Consider the following 20684-nt stretch of genomic DNA (forward strand, 5'->3'; position numbering starts at 1 on the left):
TTTAAATAGTGACAAAATTTTTAAAAATTATTTTTTCAAGCTTGATTCAAAAAATTAATCTTGCATTCATGAGAATTTAATTCTCGTGAATGCAAAAACTGCAACACAGAAAAATGATGTACATTGTGTGGTGTACATTGTGACAATTAGTTGAGGTAATCAGGTAATGAATTAGAAGTTTTAGGTGTTCATGAGACTGGTAGGTTGCTTATATGAGAAGCACCAGAGACATAGCAGTGTCTAGAGAAAAAATCTGACAGGCCAAACTAATCCATGATCAAATACTTTGTGATACATGTATCAGTTTTACTAAAAGAGTTCCAAAACATGGAGCTTTATGTTCTTTTATTGTCATTTTATGTGCTAAAGATAGACAATTCTTGCTTATCATTTGATATGTAAACTGAAAATGCTGAAATGGAAAAGATTTCTCTCTGTCACTTTTTTATCAAAGTATACGGTGAAAGGGGTTTTTAAAAAAAAAAAAGATAAAAATAGACAAAAAAGCTCTATTGCTAATACAATGCAGTTTTGGCTGGAAAAAAAAAAGTATGATGATCTGACAAATAATAGTACAACTAAGCAAATGAATAAATGTGTGTGTGTGTGTTATTCTTTCTACTCAAGAACATATTCATTTTTGAATGATTTTTGCAACGGATACATATTATCCTTTTATGTCTGTATTTTGACAATGCAAACACGTGTACATAGGTACACAAATGGCTTGCATTGTCAGCTTTTTCTAATGTCAGGAGAAGGTTAAATTCCTATCAAAATCTTAAAAAATAAATAAAAGAAAACAGCAGGCAATAGAACAGAAAAAAAGTAAGCTTACCTGAAACTTATTTTTTGGCACTCTAAATAAGCACCTTTTAATAGTTGGCATACTATGAGTCATAAACACATTTTCAGCAGATGTAATAAATTACATCATTGGTGAAAGACTTTTTAGAATAGATTTATATAAAAAGTAGTATTTTTGAAAATAGAACATTAACAAATTTTATTTTCATAGCAAAACTTCACATACCTGAAACAGAATAGTATTGTGTGTGTTAACACTTAATAGAGTGAAACAGCTCTCAGAAAGAATTACAAATGCTATTTAATTCTTCCAATATTTCATCTTCAGGGAGTACAATATAAGGCACACACATATGCATGCACATAAAAACAAAAAAAAACAGAAATTGCTTCTAGGTGTGGCAGTTTCTCTATGGACATATTTCAGTAATGAATATGATGAGTTAGCATAATGAAAAGAAATGTAAAAATGGAGGAAAACTCATGTAAAAAACTTTATTCATGTAGAATTTTCACCTAAGTGTTATAGGCATCATCAGTACAGGATCACAGAATGGCAAAGAAACAATAACAGACAATTCTAAAAAGTGCCACCTGAGTAGCTAATGTAAGAATAACCAAGGGCGAATGCTGGTCTTGAAATTCATGCTTGCTCTTGTTATCATTCAGGGAGTGAGAGGTGTGATTGAAGTCTGATTAGCAGAATAATGATTATTTAGAAATTTATGTACATTTAATCATATAAATACAACATTTATTTTACAAATGATATTCTATCTCTTTCAATTTAGCTATTTGAATACAAATTCTACCCTATGGTTCTTCTTTATGAACTGGTCAATAACATCGTCATAAAAAGTTGGTTGTAACTTAATTTTCCCAAGCAACACATACACTTGTAAAGACTGCCTGAAGCTCACTGGCTAGAGCTACTTTGACTGCTTATTGGCCTTGCGTTTAAGACGATGTGAAGGGAACGGAAATGACTATGTGTGCTCATGAAATCACAGTGCTGCAGCGAGGACCTGGAAGCTCCTACAACCGAGCAAGCCAAGGTAGCTTTGACTAGACAAGCAAGCATCGGCCCCTTCGATACACAACCCAAAGCTCAATTATTGCCACGCAAGCTTAAAACATCTTCTGTCTACAAAAATAAAAGCCTAAATGGTTTATAAATGCATGCATTTATTAACAAATAAATATTACTTCTTTCTCAATTAATGAGCTTGCACAGCAAGCATGGAGAATTCGCCCCTGAAGATAACCAAATAAGGTCAATAATTTTTTAACTTATTAAAACAAAGATATATATATATATATATACACACTGTTATCCAAAAGCTAAGGACGAATTACATTTTCACCTGTATATAAAAAAATGTTCATGATTACAGTCAAATGTGGACATAAATTTATTGCCAGCATACTAATAAATTATATTACACAAAAAATGTTATAAATTTTGTACAAATTAAATTGCAATACATTTCATATTCCATACATATTCAGTATGTTCCATACATTTCAGTATGGAATATGTTCACCCCAAACTGTGATGCAGTTCTCACAATGTCTTACCATGCTTAGTACCAAGTGATTCAGAAGTTCTTGAGACAAACTGGCACACTCTTCCTTCAGAGCATGATAAGGCTTTGTTTGTGTTCTGGAGAGGAATTTCAAACAGCAATGCATATCCCCATTGCATCCCAAATGTGTTCTGTGAGGTTGAGATCTGGAAAGTGTGCCATTCTATTTAATTAATATCCTCGGTCTCCAGAAGTATCTCCACTATTCGTGTATGATGTGGTGTGACATTGTCATCCATAAAAATGAATTCTTTGCCTACAGCACCACGGAAAAATCAAATGACATTGAAGAATTTTGTTGCAATACCATTTACCAGTCATAGTTCCTTTTACCAGCACTTGTAGCTCGGTACATCCATTAAGCATAATGCCTCCCCCACCATGACCCCAGCACCACCATATCTATCCCCTTTCAGGACCGTTCTTGCAATTGTAAGCAGTATCACTTTTACACCAGATCAAGTGTCATCTAGAATCAGAAGAAAGACTAAAATGACTCTCTTATGGATACAATACCACTGAAAACATTCTCTATGATGCACTTTGGATAAAGAGACACAGACAACAAGCCTTCCAGCATATAGGACCTACTTGTTGCAGACATATTGCCACAGTTTGTTGAGATATCTGCATATCTGTGCTTGAATGGAGCTGACTTGCCATGGTACGCCAATTACGTTTTGCTATTATAACTAAAAATTTGTCTTCATGTTCTGTTGTAGAGTAAGTGCGACCTCTTAGCAAATGTAAAATAATGAAAAATGCAAAAATTATTACAAACTGATAATTGATGTGAAAGATTAAACTTATTTTCTTTCAATATTCTTTCAAAATTTGGTTTAATTGTGGATAGCTGAATTCTAATATCATCCAACTTACTTCTGTATTTTGCTTTTGTCGCAGTGTAGAGCAAAAATTCACTTTCACACAAACATGTAGTACTAAATGGCAACAAACAACAAATTGCCTTTTTTGAATAAATTTAGATATTCTTCTTTTTAGTCATGCCAAAAATCGTTAAATAAAACTTCATTAAATTTAACTTTTATTTGGCTGTTGGATGTCAGGTTGATGAGATTTTCATATTCTGAAGTAGATAGTTCCTCTGGTTTTTCTTTAATATTGAAAGGATTGAAAACCCAATAGTTATTGTCATCTTTTAGTAGAGGAAAGTATTCATTTAATACTACATTTATTGATTTTAGATGACAAATAATTTCTTTTTAAATTTTCTCATCGATTTCAGTTCAATTCCTGTAAAAAGTAATTTAAAGTGAAAATGGATCCATACTATTTTTTTCAACAGCCACGGTCCAGTATTGTAACTTCAATAATGCTCGTAATTTATTTTTGTGTTGAAAATATTTAAATTTTTTCCTTGAAGTGGGAGAGAAAGAGAGAGAGAGAGAAACATCATTCAATTTTGTGAATATATCTGCCAGATAAACAATTTCACTCAATCACGAAACATTTCTAAAGCAATCTGCTAATACAATATTGTTTAAAAATATTGTATGTGTTTATTTATTTATTTTAATTTAATTGGAATTTTTAAGGGTAGGTATTATTTCTGGGAAATTCCTATGTTACTCCTCTTAAAAACTATTATTTTTACAACTGTTTTTGCTTGTTTTCGTTTAGGCATTTAAAAAATAATTTTTATTTTATTTTTATGCATATCTGTTTTTGAAATTAAAAATTTTTTTTAATCTATTTATAATTTTTTCAAAATTTAATTTAATATTATTAATTTAGTTTTTCTACAAGAGCTTAGGCTAGGTAAAAGATTAATAAGCAATTAGATTCATTTTACCTTTTTAAAGTGCAGTAGCATGGAGCTTGGATCTTATATCTATTTTCCTGATGATTACCTCAATACAGAGGTCAAAACGTCAAAAGTTACTTTCTTAATATTAAATAAAGTAATTATTTTAACACATGTTGTGTCTCCATAATTTCTTAACTATGATCTGCTAATAGAAATTTGTCAATGTGTAAGACTATGGCAAGCTCTTTTCACAATTCAAACAATCTGAAGAACTCTGTCATGTGACAGTCTAATTTCAATATATATACCAGCAAAGATGTGTGTTGGCTGCCCATATCTTCACATATAATTTTGAATAATCTTGTTTTTAATGGTTGTGTTTTCAGAAAGTTAATAATTTTCACTGATTCATCTAAAATACATTTTAAAGATGAAGGGATATTTCAAACAACCAGTGCATGTCTATGAAGAACACAATGACTACTCAAACACATTTTAGCAACATTTTAATTCATGTTACTGTCCCTTTCACACATCCTGTCATTGACTTTGTACCATCGCTGTACTACTGAGCCCCCTCCTCACTACAGATGATTTCATCAGGGAATATGACTGAACTAGTGGTGGGAGAATCGAATGCAAGTATTCAGTTCATTTATCCACTACTTGACTCAATGGATTTTATTGAAATTTTTGAAACTTTATTTTAATAAATTTTTCATACATATTTTAAACTATTAATTAGAGCTCAAAAACTAATTTTATTGCAAAATATATTTCTTTGCTGAATCTCATCACATCCTAGTCAAAAGGCTGGAGCTACAGTAATTTACCATTTATCCAACCTTCAAAACAATGACCCTTCGATCAACCCATGCATGTCAATTGATTTCTCTATGGAGCAACATGTAATAGTACTTAAATTATTTGACCCTTCAGTTTTCTCAACTCTGATATAATTGAAGGGTTGGATAAATGGTAGATTGTACTAAAATGGTACTAAAATCTTAATACAGCAGTGTTGTATTTAGACTGTTGTAAGTTGTGTTAATTACAATTAATGTGTCATAATTCTTTATGTTCTTTGGACTAACTTTTACAGAAAGAATTACAGCATATTAATTTTGCTTTTTTATCTGATGGTTTTAAGGATTCTTTCATCAAAAAAAAGCTATTAACAGTTATGCAATCTCTACCTCTTCCAGTACAAAAGAAGTAACTTGCATTCCCTTATATGCAAGGCATTTCTGAATGAGTAGTGAAAATTATAAGACTACTGAATATTTTTGTTGACTTTTGCTCCATAAGAAAAATCACTACCTTTCTTATTTCTCCTAAGGACAAACTTCAAACTCTCAGTTTTCCAGTCATCTACCAGGTTCCTTGCTCTTGTGGGTTATCTTAATTTGGATATACTGGAAGATTTATTTTTATTTGTCTAGAACAGCGGTCGGCAACCTTTTTGGATGAAGAGCCATTTTTAAAATTATATCTGTTAAAAAAAAAAATTAGGGAGCCGCACAAAGTGATGAGCAACCAATGATCCGTGGGCTGCATGCGACCCTCTCAGGTTTTTTGTGTGGTCCACGGTGTTTGTTTTGTACTGCAGAATTAGTATATTTTAATTAAAAATCTATTTTATGAATGTTGATTTTTACATGTGGATTTATTTGTGCAGGTTAAAAAATTAAAATATACCTAAATAATGGAAAATAAATTAATACTTTCTTATCAAAGAAAAAGAAAATATTCTTTATGTGGATCGAACTGAGTATTTGATTTAATATTTAATTGCTCATCACTGCTTTAAATTTAGAAACTACATTGAAAAATATTATAATTAAATTATTTATTCAGTTTTTTTTTACAGTAACACATTATCATACTTTTAAAACACAGGGGTGGCATGTCACACGAAATTATATGATATTTTTAAATATTAAATAATAAAACAAATATTTCCTCCTCCTTACAAAAACATATGTATAAAATCCAATAACATACCTATTTCTTTAATTTTTTTAATTTAAAATATCTTCTTAGTGCGAGTTTTGCTGTTGGACTTCTTGGGATAGTTTCTCAATATGCAGCGAATATGCCATAATTTTCATTTTCAAACATGATGAAAAACTCACTTTGTTTAGTTGGTTTCTCAACTTACTTTTAATAAAATTCATATTAGAAAATATTTGCTCACAGAAATATGTCGATCCGAAAATCGAAAGAAGTCCAAATGCGTATGTTTTTAACTGAATGTAAGTGGCTGGTAAACAATTCCACGTGTCAAATACAATCTGATCTTGCTTTTTAAAATCTTCTATTTCAGACCATTTGTGTTGTATTGCAAGGGTAGATTTTTGTCTTTCCAACTCCTCCAGGTCAGCTTCAAGATTTCTAAATTTTGAATTCCACAAATCCTTGGTTTTCAGGTCCTTTAACTCAAGTTGAAATGCAGCCTCATCAATTCCAGCAATTTTATGCATTTAAATGGGAAGTCATATCTACCATAAAGTAGAATTTTTGTAACCAATGAGTATCTTCTAACTATGCATATTCAAGGTCTTTTTGTCGATTTGCCACCTCCAAGGGGTGGCAAATTGCATCAACACTGCACCTCTGGAAAGCCATCTTATTCTGTTATGCAAAAGAAGATCGGAATATTCGCAATTGATTTCTTTAAGAAGTTCACAAAATTGCCGATGATGTAGTGGTCTTGCCATTATTTTGTTAACAATTTCTACAACCAAATCCATCACTACTTATTTCTTTTGGAAAAGTTTGTGCACAAAGTATCTCTTGATGGATTATGCAGTGAAAGGAAAACACGTCATGCAAAATTTGTTTTTTAAATAAAGAAACAAAACCTTTTTTGTACCTTTCATGCTCGGTGCCCCATCGGTCGCAACAGATATTATTTTGTTAATATTAATACCTTTACTTTTCAAGCAAGTGGTAACAGCAGATTCAATGTCTTCTCCACGAGTTTCTCCTGTAAGTGGCAGTATATCGAGTAATTCCTCCTGAGATCCTTGAGAGTTTACGTATCTACAAATAAGTACAAGCTACGCAATGTCATCCACCACATCGCATGATTCGTCACAGGCATTGGAGAATCCTAGTGTTGAATTTAGATCTGTAACCTGCTGGTTTGTTATATCTTCTGCCATTCATATAGTTCTGTCCCTTACAATCTTAGCAGATAATGGCATGTCTTTTATTTTTCTAATTATTTTCGCTTTGTTTTTAATATCTCAGAAGAGAAATTTGGACATTTTAATAAAACATTCTTTCACATATTTGCCATCCGTAAAATGTTTACCTTGTTTAACAACTTCTTGAGCGGCCACAAAACTAGCAATAATTGTATTTCTTATGCCCTTTATCCATTTGGAAAATGAATATTTAGTTAAGTTTACTTTGCGTTGCAGCTCTTCTACTGCCCTTTTTCTTTCATCTCCCCATGACAAAGCATGGATATGCTTTGTCAAATGTATTGTGTTTATTTAAAAAATGTCTTAGTATATTTGATTTTTTTATTGTTTGAAAGCTTTTCATGGCATATTAAACACATTGGAAATCCTGCTGTATTTGCTACAAATGCATAGGTTTCGGTCCATTCACTTTTAAACTCCCAATTTTCTTGTTCTAGCTTTCTCTTCTTTGCTGACATTTTAAATACTATAAAAATATTTTTATTTTGTTAATATCTAATTTAATGTTACAATATTCACGTTACCTAACACAATCACCAGTAAATGAAAGCACTGCAACGTCCACTACTTATTTTAACAAAGTGAGCAGATTTTCAGACCACACCTGCACTATATGCGAAGACAATGGGCGCGTTCAGACAGGCAAGCACTACATGTGCTAGCCTAGAGTGACGTATTTGGTTTAATAAATTAAAACAACATAAAACATAACTTAAGTAATTTTAATTGGCATGAATAATTAAAACAAATATTTGACAATTTTTTAAATAACGAAACCTGTGGTGCATTCATAATTAGAAGAAACACACGTATAAACCACAGTGAAAATTATTTAATTGTAAATATTTCATCCTAAGTATCTTAGGACATCATCAGTACAGTATTTAAACAAAAATTAGGAATAACATACAGTTAGGGCGCATGATTACAATAGAATCTCATGAAAACGTGCTAAAGTAGTAAAAAAAAAAAAAAAAAAAACGTTAATTATTTAACACAGTTTTGTATGATAATTTCCCATATTTTAGGAATAGTAAGAATGTCGTTGCGGTTTAGGTTTGATCTGTGTAGTAGGGCTTCAGAACTTTCTTTGTGTAAACGTTCATGTTTAAATAAAGATCTATGTAAAAGTTTAGCCTTTTCCCAATGGATCCTGTGGTTTGGATTTTCAATTCCGTGTTGAGAGGCCAGATTTCTGTGGTTTAAGAAGACGAATGTGGTCTTGATGTTCCGAGATGCGTTTCTTTGCTCATGCAAATTATCTTACTTTGGACAGACAGGTAGGTCTTTCAGAAACGCATCTCGGAACATCAAGACCACATTCGTCTTCTTAAACCACAGAAATCTGGCCTCTCTCAACACGGAATTGAAAATCCAAACCACAGGATCCATTGGGAAAAGGCTAAACTTTTACATAGATCTTTATTTAAACATGAACGTTTACACAAAGAAAGTTCTGAAGCCCTACTACACAGACCAAACCTAAACCGCAACGACGTTCTTACTATTCCTAAAGTATGGGAAATTATCATACAAAATTGTGTTAAATAATTAACATTTTTTTTTTTTTTTTTTTTTTTTTGTACTACTTTAGCACGTTTTCATGAGATTCTATTGTAATCATGCGCCCTAACTGTATGTTATTCCTAATTTTTGTTTAAATACTGTACTGATGATGTCCTAAGATACTTAGGATGAAATATTTACAATTAAATAATTTTCACTGTGGTTTATACATGTTTCTTCTAATTCTAAATATTTGACAAATCAGTGGGTTTATGAATTCTTGCATTATCCATAATAATCTAAGACGAATGTAAAGAAGGATTATTGCTTATGATTTCAAAGAGTTCAAACATGAAAATATTAAATTTTTCAGCCGCATGTACTATTTTCAATTGTAAAATATTCTTGACTTAATGTAAAATGTCCTTAATTTATTGCAAATGCTATATTTAGGGTTTTTAGTTTCTAATTTAATAAATAACATTCATTTTGCATTATTCAAAAATAGATTGTTTAATAATGAAAAGAGCTGCAGTTATTCATTCAAAGAGCTGTATGCTACTCAGGAGCCGCAGGTTGCCGACCTCTGGTCTAGAAGAACACAAGTCTTATATTAAATACCATGAGCCTGAACAGTCTGGACATGCAAAGCACTCTATCGACACCAAACATAGAGTCTTTGGAACAAGACAAGAGTCCTTCATAAAAGTCATTTCCTCGTAGAATATCTTTATGTGTGAAACTTTACTTTATTGTCCTAACTTAAACAGATCTGATGATCTACTAATATCCTCTTTATGGGAGATAGTACTTTTTAAATCTGCTAATCTTTCCTCACTTTATTTTGTATGTTTGTGTGTTCTGTGAGACATGAGTTGAATTCCTTAATGATAGCAATGAATGCAAAGAGCATGGGTGGAAAGATCATGAGTGTGCTTTCGAGATTTGACAGTGATGAATTGAACAAAAAAGCAATTATAGGAAATTGATGTCAAGATTATGCAAAATCTTTTGCAAAGAAATTAAACTGAATATTCATTTTATGAAGGTCTGGGATGAGTTTGATAAAAGGAAGGAATTTGTTAAGAGTGATAGTTTGCATTTAAATGGGTTGGGTGCATGGCATTTAGAACATTCATTGATAAAGGATAGAGTAAATAGTCAAAAACAGGAAAATGGAATTTGCTATGGAGGCAGATGATAGAGTCAGCTGTTAATAGCACTAAGGTCACTAATATATATGGGATTAATTGTTCTCAGAAAATAAACTGTATACAGAGTGCACTAATTCACATGCAGAATGGTTATGGGAGGAAGGGAGTATTGCAGTTTATGCATATTAATACGAGATTTTTGGCATTAGTTGGTACAGCATTGCCAAAAATTATAGGAATTAGTGAGACTTGGTTAATTAAGAATGATATTGTTATAGGGATATAGTATTTTCAGGCAGGACAGAATGGGAGTGGGGGGTTTGCTAATGGTAGATGAAGTGTTGAAGCCAGAATAGGATAGAAGTACCTCTAGATGATTGTATGCAGAGGACAGTTCATTTGAGGCTATTTGGTGTTAGATAGAGATTAACAGGATGAAATATGTAATCAGTTGCTGCTATAATCCAGGGTGTATAAGGGAGAATATAGATGGTATGCATTGGCAGATTAGCATGATGAGTGAAGGTCAAGTAATTACTATGGGGACATAGATTGGGAGAAAGAATGATCACATGGAAGGAAGGAAGGAAATGGAGTTTATACATTTGTTAAGAGATAACTACTTGAGACAGCATGTAATAGAAGGGACAAGAGGTTCGAGAGTATTCGATCTGGTCATAGCATATCAATAACCAGTTAGTTATAGTCTCCATATAATACATATCAATAACCAGTTAGTTATAGTCTCCACTTGGGGAAAGCAATCATATGGTCTTGACCTGGGAGATTCTAAGAAGTACCGAATATTCTGCTAAGAAGGGGTATATGTGGAATTACAAGGCTGGTGATTATAACCAGCTGAGAACTCAGGTTTCAGCAGTGCCATGGCATGTGAATTTAAAGGGGAGAGATGTTGATGGTGCATGGAAGATTGTCAAAGAATGTTGAAGGAAAGCAGTATCAGATTGTATTCCCAGAGTCAGGAAGAAAAAATCAAGTAGGAGTAAGATGGGTGAATAGTATTATTAAACAGCAGTTACAGATAAAGAAAAGGTTGTGAAGGAAGTATAAAGAAAAAGGTGAGTAGTACAAGGTACAAACACACAACTACATCATCAACAGAAGATAATGTAGTTACAGGAATAGAATTTGAAGAGTTCAGTATTTCCAGTGAAGATGGAGAAAATAGGAGGGGTACTGCTAATGTTAGCAGATAAATTACAGCCTATAAGAATGGGAGATAGGTGGGAGGGTGGCTGTTCATTTGAAGCAGATGTGAAGTTGTTACACCAGAATTTCACATGAATTCTGGTGTGAGATTGGGGAAAATCAGACAAAATATATGGTTGGTTGCTGCTTACAGGTGAGGGAAATTCAGGGACAGTCTGGAAGACATGCATCAGCAAATTAGTACAATGAGTGCAGGTCAAGTGATTATTATGGGGACCTCAACTATGTAGATATAGATTGGAAGGAAGAGAGATCACATGGCAGGAAGGAAATGGAATTTACACACCTACTGAGAGATAATTACTTGAAGCAGCATGTGATGAAGGGGACTCGACGTGCAAGAGTATTCGACCTGGTCATAGGTCAGAAGAGCTATTCATAACTAAGGTGGCCACATTGCCTCCATTTGAGGAAAGTGACTGTACAGTCTTGACTTGGGAAATTGTAAAAAATGAGGAACATTCTGTCAGTGTTCCAAAAATCCTTCCTAAACTTGTCATAAACATTGATTATGACAAGTTTAGGAGGAAGTTTGAAGCTGTGCCATGGCATAAAATCCTGCAAGAAAAGGATGCTAGTAGTGCATGGGAGATAGTTAAGAGACATCTAAAGGAAGCTATATTAAATTGTATACCTAAGGTAAGGAGGGTTAATCAGGTAGGAGTTAGATGAATGAATAATATCATTAAGCATGAGCTTCAGAAAAAGAAAATGCTGTGGAGAAAGATGAAAAAGATGACCAGCAAACTTGTGAACAGTACAAGGGTCAGGTGAGAAGGGTGACCAGTATGGTAAGGAAGGCAATATCAGATTACGAGAAGCAACTAGCCAAGCAAGATAAGGGAAATCCCAAAGAGTTCTTTCGCTATGGTGTGAGTAAGAAGAAGAATGACTATGGAAGAATAACCTTAATGAGTGCTAATGGTCATAAGGTGACAGAAACAGATAAAATAGTCGAGTTACTGAGTGACCAATTTGCAAGGGTATATCATACAAGTGAAGCTAATTCTCTGACATACATGACAAACTTATCTGGAAACAGAGGTGGGTGAATTGGAGGTTCTTGGGATATTACAGGATCTCAATGTGAATACTGCTATTGGATTAGATGGGATAACAGCTCATGTTTTGAGGGAATCTGCGAGAGAACTGCAGTGCCTCTGACTAGGCTGTTTAATTTAAGTCTCAGTTCTGGTAAAGTTCCTAAGGATTGGAAAGAGGGAAAAATAATTCTCTTGCATAAAGTATGTTCTGAGACTGCAGTAACAAATTATAGACCAATCAGTATCTCAGGAGTGGTGGTGGTAAAAGTACTGGAAAAATTGGTCAAAAAGACAATTCGGGAATGGATGGATAGGAGTATGATACCCTATAAGGGGCAACATGGCTTTGTGAAGGATCGGTCATACCTTAGTAATTTACTAACTTTTTATAATGGAGTGACAGCTAAGTTGGATAACGATGATTCTGCTGGATTTTACAGTCATTTGACCGAATACCAAATTGAACTCTGTTATACGTAAATTAGAACAAATGGGGATGGATATGACACTGGTTATGTAAATAAGAGGGTGGCTGCTGGACAGATATCAAAGAGTAGTATGAGAGTGGTCTGAAAAGTTCTCGACCTAACAATGAAAAAACGAAATTATAATTTCAAAATTATTTTTTTTTTTTTTACATAATCTCCCTTAAGACTAATACATTTATTCCAGCAATGCCCCAGCACCATTATCCTGTCCCTGTAGTGGTTCTCAGTAAGATCTGAAAAATACCCTATATAGCTGCAATCACCTATTGATTTGAAGAAAAACGTTGACCAGCGAGAAAGAATTTTAGTTTTGGGAAAAGATAGAAGTCAGAGGGAGCCAAATCTGGGGAATAGGGTGAATGTTCCAACAATTCATAGTGCAGATCCCTTAATTTTTCTATTGCCAAAACACTTTTGTGGGCAGATGCATTGTCCTGATAAAGATGATTTTTTCTTCTGCAAACTGGATCTTTTCTCACGAATTTTTTCATCTAGTCTAGTTAAAAGATTGGAATAATATTCCCCAGTTATTGTTTTGCCCTTTTCAAGATAATTAACAAACAAAATGCATTTAACATCCCAAAACACTGATGCCATGACCTTTCCTGATGATGGAACTGACTTTGTCTTTTTTGGCTCTGAACAACTGGCTTCTGTTCACTGTTTTGACTACTGTTTGGTTTCTGGTGTGTAATGGTGAATCCAAATCTCATCCACAGTATTAAGTCGACACACAAAATCAGTTTTACTCCTGTTAAAATGCTCCAAGCACTATTCAGAGATTTTCATTTGAGTGCATTTTGTGGGCAAGCGCGGCACCCATCTTATGCTAAGCTTTTTGCAATTGCAATTCTTCATGCAAAATATATCCTTCACGTTCTTTTGGAAATGCCTATAGTCTCAGCAATTTCACATAGTTTGACTCACTAGTCATCCAACCATATCGTGCACTCGATCAATGATTTCTGATGTTGCTACACTTTTTGGATGTCCTTCATGTGGATCATCTTCAAGGCTGGTACGGCTATGTTTAAATTCGGCAGCCCATTTCTTAATTGTCGAGAATGAAGGAGAAGAGTGCCCATAAACGTTTATGAACTTCGAGTGAATTTCTTTTGGTGTTAAACCTTCTTTTACAAAGAATTTTGTTACTGCACGATACTCAATTTTATCAATTTCAAGGGATACAGACAACACTTTTGCTCCAGACAGCTGTATAAAATAAACTACTTGATAGAATGACTTGCAATTTCACATGGGTGCTTGTGACAAATGTACCAACTTAGAAAAAAAAATCTTGCCAATAGTGTTGCCATCTATTGTCGAGGCTGGAGCTACAATAATTTACCATTTATCCAACCTTCAAAACAATGACCCTTCGATCAACCCATGCATGTCAACTGATTTCTCTATAGAGCACCATGTAATAGTACTTAAATTATTTGGCCCTTTAGTTATCTCAACTCTGATATAATTGAAGGGTATATAATTGAATAGAGAACTTTTCAAACCACCCTTGTATACGGAGGAACAGAATCCAGATGAAAGCTGGTGACTAGTGGTGTGCCATAAGGTTCATTGCAAAGATCACTCCTATTTAATTTATACGTAAATTGTATAGGAAATAACTTGAAAGGAAATACTTGGTTATTTGCTGCTGATGCAAAATTAGGTAGTAATAGTGAATGAAGATAATGTGGAGAGCATGCAGGATGATTTAAATAGGCTCAATATGGGAAAAAGATAATGTGTGTCTGTTTAATGTGGAAAAGTGTAAAGTTATTCATTTTGGGATAGATAGATTACAAGCTGTGTACCACATTGATGGAACTGTACTGCAATAAATAGATAAAGCTAGGGATTTAGCAGTGGTGGTGGTAGACAGAGAGTTGAAGTTTAGAGGTCATATTGCTAAGGTAGCTCATAAGATTACTTAACTGTTGAAGAACACACTAACAAGTGGAGATAAGGAAGTTGTTATTCTTCTTTATAAGGGCTTGATACATTCACATCTGGATTACTTTGCTTATGTCTGATCCCCTGGGTTTCTTGGAGTGAGAAAGTGGTAGAGAGGAATCAGAGCGAGCAACGAAGATGGTGAGTGCTCTGTGGAATGTTCCGTATAAAAATAGATTGAGGATGTGTGGACTGTACAAGTTGGTTGATAGGCAAAATGAGGGGAGGTATGATAGAAACACATAAGTTGCTTAAAGGATTTTATACGGGTTGATGCAGGGAGAAATTTTTCAGCACTTCGCTAGAGGAGGTAGAACAAGAGGTCATCCCTAGAAGTTGAGTAAAAGGTGTTTAGTAAAGGCATGAGGACCAGATTTTTTGCTAAAAAAATTCAAACTTGTGAATGAATGTAATGGGTTGCTAGAGTCAGTTAAGTACTTTTTCTGTTAATGGGCTCAAGGAGAGATATGATAGATTGTGGATAAATTAGGTTTCCTGCGAACAGTTTTTAGACTCCATTGAGGTGCCTGTACAATAATAATAATAATAATTGTTGTTATAATAATTTTATATATATATATATATTTGATATTTCAGAATGCTCTTTTTGGCTCAGGAACATATTTATCTAGTGAACTAAGTATATCTCTGCACTACAGCCCAACAGGTATAGGCTGGGAACAAAGCATGCTTGGTTCAAAAATCAGTTGTGTAGCTGTCTGTGAAATAATTGATCATCCAGCAGTCAAGTGCCACTCAAGAGGTAATAAATAAATATACTTTAATGTTTAGTTTTACCAAAATTTCAAGTTCTTCTCTGACTTCTTTACTTAATTATACATAAACAATTATGTTACCATTTCTCTGAATAATTATGAAAAAGAATTATTCACAACTTTTAATGGCATTGTTAGTTGGATTTAGCAATAGTAAGAGAAAAATTCTTCTTTGATTCAAAACGCTTTATTTCGGTATGTTCTTCATACATCTCTCTCTCTCTCTCTCTCTCTCTCTGTCACTGAGCTTGTGTTCCCAAGCTATTGCTGTGTTTGCTGAGTGAGTGCCCACAAAATGAGTCTGAGATGAACTGTAAAACAGCCAAAATTATAATAAGCATACTGAAACCAAAAGGGACTGCAAACACATGACACTAAGCAAAGGCTGCCCAACATTCAACTACTACAGACAGCTCAAAATCCAAAACATCAATTATGAAAAGCAGTAATATAGTTAGCAGAAAGATCACTACTTCCCCAGCATGCCTTCAAATAAATCTTCAATGTTATTTACTGCCTCTATCAAGGCAGTAAATAACAGAATTCATAAACAGAAGAAATATAGGATTAACATTAATACAAGAACCTTGCAATATCAACAATGAAATATGTGACTTTCCAACTATTTATAAAATATTTTCCAAATGATCAGAAAGAAAGCGATTGCAATACTCATGGTCAACCCTGAAGTCGAAGCAATATTAATTTCCCAACACTTATTGAAATTACGTACTGTGGACTCAAAACTTTTGCTTCAAGTATGTATCTAGACTATCATGGTGACATAAAATACAACTTAATAGAATTGGGCAACATCATGGATTTTACTATCAATGGCTTAGTACTAGAGTTAATAGCACCCATTCTGTTTGATGGTTTAAAGAGGATACAAACAATAGAAGAATATTTGTATTGTTTGTACACCCCCTCATAACTTATGAAGATAACTTATGTTCTTATATTCTCATATCTTGTATGTTCTTTCTTGTGATTATATCATTTGCTTTAATATCATTGTTGTTCTAAGTGTTTTTCAGAACTTTCTAGAACCTCCTCTCATACTAAATGACACTAATACTTCCATCATTTGAAAATACCAGAGAAAGCAGTTTTATTGACCTGACATAGCAAATGATACTATTTTATCCTATATTTCTGAATGGAGATGTAAGGAAGAATAAAGTTCTTCTGATCATTGCATATTAAGTTTCATTGTTAGCAACAAAAATTTAAATGGAGTACACGAGTCAAACCAGTGGTAACTTTAAGTATATCATGAGGAAAACCAATCTAGATACATTCACACAAGTATTGAAAGAAGAATTTGCAATCTAGCATCACTGCAATGTCATCAGTGAACAACCACTTAACCTAAACAAGAACTTAGTCATTCTGAGCATCAGCTCAAGCAGATATAGACTTCTTTGCTTTCGAACTTTCACCATGTCTGAAAAAACTCCTGTGTCCAAGAAGCCAAAGATTGATGGCAAAAAATCAGTACCTTGATGGAATGATGAACTAAGCAGTCTTAAGAAAACACATTAATTCATTCAGACAATTCTATCAAAAACCTACAACAATCAAGATTTAAGACAGAGTAGAATGACAGAATTATTATGAAGCCAAATGCAGTTATCGATCCAAAATTACAAATGTGAAAAACAGAATCATGGAAAAAATTTTGTGCTGTGTCAACCACATTGAATCCTTAGAACTGTATATATATTTGTATATTGGAACTGCTAATTTTAGCAGCAAACAAAAATAAAATAAAACCCATATCAACTATTAAAACAACAGATGGCTCTTATACTAGAAACTTAGCAGAAACTGCAGTTATTATGATAAAAACAAGTCTATTTCTGATGATGCCCAACACATGAGGAATTCACAAAATATACAGAAAAGAATTGGAAACAGATATAGATACTCCTAATAGCGATTTATTTACATATAATGAAATTGAATCAGTATTAAGATCAATGGATCCAAGAAAAACATTGAAAGTTTTTTCACTTGGTTATACTATAAATTAAAGATGCCAAGAAATTATATTTTTGGTTTAATCCTTTATCCAAGTGTAAGCAAACAACATTTGCACATGAAGCATCTTCGTGACTAGGCTATTTGTGTATAGAGGCTAATGATTTCACATCAGTTGCCTTAAAATCCCATAAAGTGCATACCCTTTCAGATATATATAATGCTATGCATTATGGAAGGTAGTGGCCCTTCCTATTATACACATCTGAAAGGATGGGTGTGTGTGCTTTGCATTATGGGATACTAATTCAACTGATGTGAAAACATTAGCTTTTATAAAGGTTTAAAGCAAGAATATAATTTCTGGCATCTTTAATTTATAGTATAACCAAGGGAAAAACTTTTATCATCTCTCTATAATCTAGAGTGTTTTAATAATAAACTGTGACACCTTTTGATTACTTGTGACTTCTGCAATACTTCAACCTTGGTATCTCTTCTAGGTCTGGTTCTCACAGATAAGACTTCAATAAAGTTCGAAATCAGTTTGCGTAGTGGTCCTTCCCATAATTCATAGCATTATACACATGAAAGGGTGTGTGTTTTGCATTATGGGATACTAAGGCAATTCATGTGACATTATTAGTCACTATATACAAGTAGCCCAGTCGTGAAGATACTTCACGTGCAAACATTGTGTGCTTACACTTGTATAAAAGATTAAGAAGAATATGATTTCATGGAATCTTTAATTTATTGAAGAAAAGAACATGGGATGAATAGCGACATTTGTCTAATAATGTTTCTTGAATTCCCTGAATTTATATAACAAGAAAGGACGATTTCCATTATTATGGAAATGCTCTAAAATTATACTGATAATCAAGGCATTAGACAAAGTTAGTCTCATAAATGCCACTTGTAAGGTATAACAAGTGGCATTTACTCGAAAAATTTCTGATAAACTGAATAATGTACTTTGTATATTCAAGCAATCAGTATGTATTTAGACCTCAATCTAGCACTGTAGATGCTATTAGGGAGGTTAAAAAGTTCACACAAGACAGTCTACAGCAAAATATGACGTACTATTGATCTCAATAGTATGTCATATTTTGACGTTCAAGTTGATGTGCAAGGCATGTCTTCACTGTCACATGGTGGCCAGGCATAATTACTCAATTAAGAGATTTCAAATATAAAAAAGCCTACTGTACCTTACAAAAAATTATTTCACAGACAGAAGAGCAACCATGACATTGAAAACCACAACTCTAATGAAAGAAGTCAAATGAGGCTGCCTACATGCATGCTTTTTGCTGTGGACTAGATTTCTGGAACATCCAGTATGACTTGTTATTAAGACTTTCTTTCACCAAAGAAACGAAAGTCATAACTTTTGCCGATAATGTGATGATAATGATTTGGAGATGCAGCAGCTTCCACTTAGAATCAATAGCCAATGAAGAACTTTTTAAAATTGCAGAGTGGGCTCATGAGAAGAAAATTACTTTCAATAGCACCATTAAAGTTTTCCACATCTTATGTAAACAGTCATAACAACCTATGATGGTCTTTCTAAATGGAGATGTTCTAGAGTTAGCCAGTGAGTTAAAATACCTGTAGTAACAATGGACAACAAATTAACTTCAACAAATACATCTTATATGTTGCCAGAAAAAGTTTACAAATTGTAAACCTTCTAGCTAAATTAGCAAGAATAAACTGGGGACTAGGCCAGCAAGCACTAAAAACAATATATACCCAAGCTATACTACCGTTGATATCATACACTGCATCCACTTGGAAAGATGCACTAAAATCTAAGAAAAACCAACACTGTTAAAACAGAGTTCAATGCCTTATAGCCATACAAATAATTAAAGGATTCAAGACAGTATCTTTTGAGGTAGCTTGCATTATTGCTGTTCTAACACTGATCTTCCTACATATGCAAAGGTTCTGTCTTATGTGTGAAGTCACTTCTGGTAGATATATAACGGAAATGCCAACATTGATGCAAACCACTACGAACTTTCACTTCACTATGGTTAGTGGCCTCACCCTGCAAAGAAAACACATATTAAAGAAAAGGAAAACACCAAAAGTGATGATGAATAATAGATATATACTGACAGGAGTAAAGAAAGAAACATCGGTTGTTCCCTTATAGTATATTACAGACCATCCATTATACAAGAACGCTATTTTAGACGGCATCCCTCTGTTCAAATAACCAAGCAGAACAACTTGCTGTAGTTTATTCATTCATGTATCTCCAGGAATTAGAACTAAACCTTTTCATCAAAAAACATTTTATAGTGACCGTAGAAGCAATGTTGATGGCATAAAAAAACCAGAACAACCATTTAGCATTAATAGAGCAGACATGAAATCTGGTAAGGAATCTCACTCTAGAGGGATGGGAAATTAAGTTCTGCTGGGTGAAGATGCATACTGGGGTAGCAGGAAATGAGAGCTGATGAGCTGCTAAAGAAGCAGCTATAAACAAACAGTTAGAAATGTTATCCAAAGCACCCAAAATCAGCTATGAAAATACTGGCAGAAATAAGCCTAAGTTTATGGAAAGAAGGATGGAAAACATCTAAAAACAGATCAACAACATGAGAATTCATCCCAAGCATGAGAAGCAGACTCTGTCCGAAAATAGATGCCATTTTTCCAGTTTTAACCAGCTAACTAGCGGGCCATGGAAAATTAAGACATTATCTAAATAGATTCCATATTTTAGAATTGCTATTTTGCATCTGTTATCCACACCTTTAAAACTATCACTCATTTACTCTATGACTGTCAGCTACTACAACAACAACTACAACACATTATTACTTCAAGAGACAAATGACCAGTGTCAGAACAGAGACTTATCCAAAAGCATTACTCGAAATTATTTAATTTTGCCAATAGGAGCAACTTCCATTCGTTGTAATGTAATATAATGTTTGGATTATATAATGTAAAATATCTAGATATAAAATTATAAATGTAAATATACATAAATATGGATGTTGACATTTACATATAGATGTAAAAATATAAATGTTTGTCAGTTATTTACAAGTCACATGTAATATATGCATTATATAATGCATATATTACATTTCATGTAATATATGCATTATATGCAATGGATCATGTAGGAAATTGCCTCCTG

General features: G+C 33.3%; 1 protein-coding gene across 3 annotated transcripts in view; it reads left to right on the forward strand.

Moving 5' to 3' along the window:
• Parp16 (Poly(ADP-ribose) polymerase 16) overlaps window positions 1–20684 on the forward strand; it is a 142532-nt gene that overhangs the window by 105155 nt on the left and 16693 nt on the right. For all 3 annotated transcript variants that reach the window (XM_090403659.1, XM_090403657.1, XM_090403660.1), the window contains one exon: window positions 15348–15513. In XM_090403659.1, the coding sequence (XP_090259785.1) occupies window positions 15348–15513 (166 nt within the window). The remainder of the gene's footprint in view (window positions 1–15347; window positions 15514–20684) is intronic.

This window comes from Typopeltis vanoorti, chromosome 14 (genome assembly GCF_054136105.1).
Source record: "Typopeltis vanoorti isolate ZY-2024b chromosome 14, IOZ_Tvanoo_1.0, whole genome shotgun sequence".
Lineage (NCBI taxonomy): Eukaryota > Metazoa > Arthropoda > Arachnida > Uropygi > Thelyphonidae > Typopeltis > Typopeltis vanoorti.